This window comes from Urocampus carinirostris, chromosome 2, assembly GCF_059441175.1.
Source record: "Urocampus carinirostris isolate Australia breed hairy pipefish chromosome 2, RoL_Ucar_1.0, whole genome shotgun sequence".
Lineage (NCBI taxonomy): Eukaryota > Metazoa > Chordata > Actinopteri > Syngnathiformes > Syngnathidae > Urocampus > Urocampus carinirostris.
Genome location: NC_142350.1, coordinates 24513287 through 24520925, shown reverse-complemented (window position 1 = coordinate 24520925; position 7639 = coordinate 24513287). Strand labels below are relative to the sequence as shown.

Sequence of the window (7639 nt, the reverse complement as noted above, 5' to 3'; positions counted from 1 at the left end):
GTTCCTTTTATGTCATCCCCATAAATGGTTGTTTTTGACAAAAGAACTGAGCAAATAAAGTATTTTTACCATTTGAAGGCTAGGTGTGTTGTCTGAGATGTCTGTTAAAAGTGAAATATTTTCTCTATTTAGTATGTGTTGCAATGTTAAACGGAGTTCAAAGAGCCTTCAGGGTTTATTTTCAACTGTGCCTATATGTTTTTGTCTTACTTTCAGCAGAGCTGGTCACGTCGGAACAAATTAGGTTCGAGGAATGGGTACCGGGGGGAGTGCTGAAGACTGACGTCCTGCTTGTCACCACAGGTTTTTTTTTTTAAATTTGTGTTTCTACATGCCAATGAAGCATGAAAATGGTGAAAGTAAGAAAATACTTGCTTCAAGTAGAGTCCAAATGCTAAGAAATAGAAAATAAAAAGAGTTTATTGGAGCATGTCTAAGAAATTCACATACTGTACTAGCACACGCATCATGAATGAGCTGAATGAGGCCTGCAATGATAAAACAAGCTAGGAGAGGGTGGCAGAGAGTAACAAAGTTACAAATTCCGCACATCTACTTTAATTTAACTCTCTCCAAATGGTTTGTTTGTTAAGAAACATAAAAAATTAGTCATCTTGTTCAGAACAACTCTAAAAATATAATCATTTTGCTTGAAAAAAGATTTTTTGCTATTATGCCACCAAAAATGCGAACAAGTGACTTTTCCCCCCTCAACTCATATTAACTTATGTGATTAACCCCCTCCAAAACCAGGTTACCTAAAATCCTTTTAATTTCTATTTTCTGTGTGTTTCAGTTCCAGTAAGAATTTATTTTCTTTCACCATTGCAGCTAATACTGAAAGTCGAGCCTGTCCTGTCATATTTCTGGCATACGTTTTTATTCGATTTAGGGCTGAAAATGTCCATTTACCAGAAGAAGGGGACACTCACATTTTTTTCTTCATGTTTTCCCTGTGACACTTCTGTTACTTCCCCTTAGCCAATCATAGTTTGTAAAACCGGTGATGTTTCCCAAGGCCTGCTAGCAGGCGGTGGCTCTCCACCTCGGAATCTTATTCGCTAAACCAACAACTTTATCGGACATTGACGTTATAGGCCTTCAGAACTGATTGTGAAGGCCTCTGGGCAGATGTCTGACCCTGAAAACAACAAATGGCTGCAATATAATTGGTAAATGCTTGAATATGAAAGCACCTATCTGGAAGCAACATAACCAGAGCAAAACCAATGGAAATGAGCTGATTTACCATGTTTTGATATTGATTGAATAACTATAATTGACATCACATGGTTCAGATGTTTGAGGTTTTTTTAATCTGTGAAAAAAATGCATGTACGGATAAATACTGTAAAAGAAAAAAAAAACAAGACATTGTTATTCTTTCTGTTCACCCGGTACAGGTTCGCGGCCCAGCGGTTGCCGACCACTGCGCATCCGTGCGTGATGACGTCACAGAACCGCCGACCAATAACGACGCTCTACCCTTCAAAGCCAAACCATTTTTACTTGTAGCTTCTGCACGAGCGAGGCTGCAATTTTAACGGGGAAAAAATCTTGAATTTCTCGCGCACCGAGTGGGAATTTTCACGGAACCAGCGTGGATTAAAGTCGCTCACGGAGGGTTTTGGGGGTGGGTGGGAAATCGGTATTGCTGGTGGGGGGTGGGGGGGGGGGGTTGTAAGAAGGAGAGAGAGAGAGAGAGGAAGGCGATTGTTGAGGGAGAGGGGGGTGAGAGCCTCTCAAGGCAAAAAGGAAAATTCGATGATGACCATGACGACGATGGCTGCCGGTCTTGAGGCGCAAGACTCATCCAAGTCCGCTTTCATGGAGTTTGGCCAGCAGCAGCAGCAGCAACAGCAGCAGCAGTCCCATTCGCAGCAAAATTCGCCTTCCATGGCGGGGGGGGCCCACTACCCGCTCCACTGTCTCCATTCCGGGACGCATCATCATCACCACCACCAACCCGAAAACAACGCCTCCTACCCGACCGCTAACACCTACAACCGCTCCCTTGCCTACCCTTATGTGAGCCACCCGCACCACAGCCCTTATTTGTCCAGTTACCACAACAACACGGGGGGGCAGACGAGATTAGACAGCACAGGTAAGACCACTTTTTCTTCAAAAACTCGCACCCCCTCCATGCGTGCGTCAAACCCGCCTAATAATTCGATCAAATTCTATCCTTCTGCACCCCCCACCTCCATAAAAATGTGATCATCCGCGAATAGCACTCAAGCAGCGTTGAAAGTTGTAATTACCATGTAATTGACGTGTCATTACTGATATCAGAAAAAACGACATCGAAACCCCCACCCTCCTTCCGCAAAATTGAATGATAATTGCTTCTCTTTTTGTTGCAGAGCAGCAGAAAACGACGGTGATCGAAAACGGGGAGATTCGTTTTAACGGCAAAGGGAAAAAGATCCGCAAGCCCAGGACCATTTATTCCAGTTTGCAGCTGCAGGCGCTCAACCATCGATTCCAGCAAACCCAATACCTCGCTTTACCCGAGAGGGCCGAACTAGCCGCCTCGTTAGGACTCACGCAAACGCAGGTAAACCGATGCATTATCACTTTATACATCACTCGACACTGTGTGATTACACAGTTATTACAGTGAAATGACACAATGCATGACCCTGTTAGGTAAATACTTTGTATTATTCATTTTTTGTATTGCATTAGCACAACTTTCGCCCCAAACAAGCGCACAAAAGTATGAAAACATGTCTTGCAACTTTTGGGATTTTTTTGTTGCTGATAAATGTCATTGCACTTCTTTTCATTGCACTATTATTATTATTTGGGCCGGTCCATAGGCACCTTTTAGTAAATATGTTTTGCCTAGTTATCCTGACACTCTTTTAGCTTGTCATGTCTGATCTTGTTGCTCAAGATGTTTAACTGATGCCAAAAGAGACGATTTTAATTCTATTTTGCATGTATTAAATTGCAATAACTTTATTCATGGTAGGTTGATACTGTGTTATTATACACTAAGTGCATTGTAATAACACAATTCTTACCCCCTTGTGTTAAAATCTGATTCCAGAACAATTCATGCCCCTAATCGATTTTACTTTGTTAAGAACAATTTTTACATTGTGATAACTCCGTTCAGGCCCTGTCTAAGTAAATGGTTTGTTATTATACATTTATTACATTGTAATAACACATTTTCTGCCTTTTCTAGGTTAATACTGTGTTATCCTAAACAAGCATGCAAAGCTGTGAAAATATATCTCGAGACTTATTTGGGATTTTTGTTGCTGCTAAATATTATTGCGCTACTTTTGTTACGGTGCTATATTCTTTCTTTGCACTGTTTTTCATAACTTAGTCCAGTCTCTAAGCACTGTGTCTTGATCCTTTTGCTTATTTATTCTTAATTTCTTTTATTTTCTCCTTAAAGTCTTTCTTACATGTTTACGCTGAAATGTCATGTCTAATGTCGTAGCATACAATGTTTGAACCTCCTTGATATCAATGACAATAAAGACCATTTTAATTGTAGTTCTATAAGATATATATTAAGTTACAATAACATAATTAATCCGACCTTAAGGTTGTTATTATACATATATGTCATTCAAACAAATAAATTTACGCATTTGACTGCGTTACTATACATTTTGCAATATCACAATTCCTATCCCAGTAGGAAAAAAATCTGGTGTTAGAACAATTCATGCCACTCATAGGTTAAAACTTTGTTATTACAAATGTGTTGCATTGTAATAAAATAATTTCCCCTTGTAAGTTTATACTTTGTTATCACACATGTATTAAATTGAAATGCAATAACTGATGCGCCCTTTAGTTTCCTACTTTGTTATTATACATCTATATAACATTGTAAAAAAAACATAATCGACACCTCTCTATGTTTTATTATACGTATATTACAGCGCAATACCACAATACCTACCCCCATAGGTTTAAATCTGGTTCCAGAACAAGCCATGCCCCTTTCAGGTTAATGCTATTTATTGTACATTTTTTACTTTCATAACATAATTTCCATCTCTTGTAGGTTAACACTTTGTTATTATACATATTTAAAATTGCAAGATATATTCAAGGATGGGACTTATCATATTGATCGTCCGAAATTTCAACACATACTTTTGGGTTATTCCCCTTCAACACTAAGGATGAAATAGCGCAAAAGTACTAGAAAATATGAATGTATCAAAACCTAAAGAATAATACTTTTGATTAAGGAGGAATGAATGAGAAACTCAATAGGGAAATAATGTGAACAAGTGGTGGTAGTTTGGTTAAGGGAATGTTCTAAATGGACTAGCAAATGATTGTTATACTGATGTAAGATATAAATGATAAAAGAATTGCGTTATAAAGTCTCTCAGGTCTCTTTCTAGCTTTGGGCTTTACCTGGCATCCCTTTTTTTTCTTTTGTTCATTTTGAAGTGTTGTTTGTTGCAAAATGTTTAAAAAATAAATGAGAAAATACAAATTCAATAACACAGTTTAATATTTTGTTCTAATACATTTATTACATTGTAGTAGCATAATTTCCACCTCTGTAGGTATTAACTGTGTTATGTGTTCGGGCACGTTACTTTAAAATGTAATTAGTTAGAGTTACTCACTACTTCTTCCGAAAAAAACTAATCATTAACTTAATTACTCAATGGTGAAAGTAACTGTTTCCATTCATTTAAAAAAGAAGTTGTTGTATTTCAAATAATTTGAAATGTTCTAAGCAGTATTTGAGTCAGTTGAATCGTGAAGAACAGACATTAGTTGAGTTCTAGGACGTTGTGAAATTTATTGCACCTCACCAGCAACAAATGTACCCTACACTTGAAGTGAAACAAATATGAACACTAAATAATGTAATAAAAACAATGCAAAGTGAGTTCAGTAAATGAAATGCAGAAAATAAAATAATGGTAAAAATGGTGGGGGTGGGGGTACAAGATAAAAAAACAATAACAAAAGGAAAAAAATGAATATTCCAATAACACATTGCGATAACACAATTCCTCCCCCCGTAGGTGAAAATCTGGTTCCAGAATAAGCGCTCCAAGTTCAAGAAGCTCTTGAAGCAAGGAGGCAACCCACACGAGAGCGAAACCATGCCGGGATCTCTGAGCCTGTCCCCGCGTTCCCCATCCATCCCTCCCATATGGGACGTTACATCTTCGTCCAAAGGAGTAAACATGGCTGCGAACAGCTACATGCCAGGCTATTCTCACTGGTATTCATCCCCACACCAGGACTCAATGCAGAGATAGACCCTCTGCGAAGGACGGATCATAAAAAGGAACTGACTTTTTTAAGCATACTGCTGTCATCCGTGCACCCAATTATTGCCAGTGACATTTGAGCCAACTTGTGCACAAGACCTGACATGTGGACTGACATGTACACTCCTTTTTTGGGTTGCAAACATGGTGTCTGTAAATAGAATCACACTTTTTAATGTTCTGTCAGATCGAGTAAACCGTGACTCAAAACATGCTTTGTGTGCTTTTAAAATGGTAGATGGGCTAGGATCCTCCCAAAGCGCTTTACAATACACTTCACACCATTTACACACTCTTACACATATAGCAGAGACAGCCATGCAAGGCTGTCCGGGGCATTAGGGGTTAAGTGTCTTGCCCAAGGACACTTCAAATTTTAACTCAGAGAAGCCAAGAATCGAACCTACCACCTGCTGGTCACAAGACGAGCGCTCTACCTCTTCGAAAAAAATATCGGAACAATTCTCGCGCGTATTGGGCCAACATTGCATGCATAGAATGAAAAAGGGGCGCCGCGCGGATACAAAAGACGAGGAAAGGAACTTACCCTCCCCACATAGCGCACCTCCGAAGCCCTTCATTGCTCGCAGGTCATTCCACCCTCAATTATTGCAAGTATTGACAAAATGTTTTCTCGCTTCTCTTCGTCCTAATGCAAGGCCGTTAAATGGCAAGCTCCGCGGGATCGATGCCGAACAAAGCAACCAGCTGCAGCGGCGTTCAATATGAAGGAGATATTTGGGACAATTTGCTGGGTTTTTATCCAAGTCAGCCTTTTTCTCCCCCCGCTTTCTCATAAATGCAGACATAATTAGGGTAATTTTTGATGTAGCCCGCTGATTACAGCGTTTTTACCGTCAAAGATAATTACCTGTAATTTTCTACCACTTTAATACTAAAAGGCATCTTTATTTTGCTTTGGAGGTAGCGCAGATGGAACAAAAGAAGGGGAATTATTCGCTTATTCATATACAAATTGCCAAGAAGAGACAAGGCTGGGGATATTATCTAAAATGACGATTGAAAAGCCTCCAAGCAGCTGTCAGAGATGTCCCACTGGCGCATATTCAGGATACCTGCATGGGGGAGGGGGTGGAACTACAACTCCCGGCTCCCCACCTGCCACTCATCCGGGTCCTTTGTAAACCCCCAGAGATGCAAATATTAAATTTTCAACCAAGTCCACCAATAGCAAAAACAACTTCGCAATTTCAAAATACAACAATGCAATAGCTCGATAAAGGTTACTTAAATGATTTATGTCTATTTTAATAATTCTATTGCATGCCAAATAGCCAGCAAGCTGTAGCTAAATAATATGACATAATAGCTAATATGGCTAAATGGGTAGCTAGAAAATAGCTAGAGAGCTAGCTCAAAGGATAATTTAATAGTTACGTATATAGCTCATCAGAAAGCTCAGCACTTAAAAAGTAGCTAAATAATCAATTTGAGCTAGTTAAATATGTTGCCTGCTAAATAACCAGCAAGCTGTATCTAAATACTATAACGCAATATATATTATCTAAAGAGCCTGCTGACAAAATTGCTGGAGATGGCTCTCGGGATAATTCAATACTTGCATAGATAACTCATTAAATAGCATTATAGCTAAAAAGTAGCTGAAATATGTTTCATACAACCAGATAAATATCTTCCTTGCTAAATAACAATCAAGCTATAGCTTTGAATAATATAACACTACAGCTAAGGTAGCTAAATAGCTAGCTCGCAAAATGGCTTGAGAGCTAGATCAATGGCTAATTTAATAGTCACAGGTAGATATATTAAATACATGGCAAAAAATAGCTTGAGAGCTAGCTCAAACCATGACTTAATAACTAAGTAGATGGTTCGTCAGATAGATCAATAGCTGAAAATAAACTTCATTTATTTTGAGCTGGATAAAAGATACAGAACATGGATGCATTAGCTTGCTAAAGGCTACATAAATGATTTATGTATAGCTGGATAATTATATTGCTAAATAGCCAGCAAGGCACACTCAAAAAAATGATTCTTAGCCCTGGTAGCATCAGGTTTTATTATGTAGTCAAGTGCAACTAAAATGTACTAAACCAAATATTATCTGATCATAATAGTTAAAAACTCTTTTAAATTCAATGAAAACATAAAATAACCTCTATGTGATTAATGAATTTGGCTCTATCTAAATAATATAACTTAAAAGCTAATAAAGCCTAATAGCTGGGTAGTAAAATAGACATAAAACAAGTTCAAAGAATAATTTTATAGTTAGCTACATAGCTTCCCAGATAGCTAAAAATGAGATGCAGATTTTAATTGAGCTGGATAAGATAAATATTTTGCTTGCTAATCAGCCAGCAAGCTATAGCTAA

The 7639-nt window shown here is 38.3% G+C and overlaps 1 protein-coding gene across 1 annotated transcript; it reads left to right on the top strand.

The window, feature by feature from the left end:
• The first annotated feature begins 1698 nt into the window (after window positions 1–1698).
• Window positions 1699–7639, top strand: dlx6a (distal-less homeobox 6a). Its single transcript, XM_088327874.1, has 3 exons — window positions 1699–2107; window positions 2367–2560; window positions 5028–7639. The coding sequence occupies exons 1-3, from the start codon at window positions 1765–1767 to the stop codon at window positions 5265–5267; spliced, it is 777 nt and encodes a 258-aa protein (XP_088184000.1). The 5' UTR covers window positions 1699–1764; the 3' UTR covers window positions 5268–7639.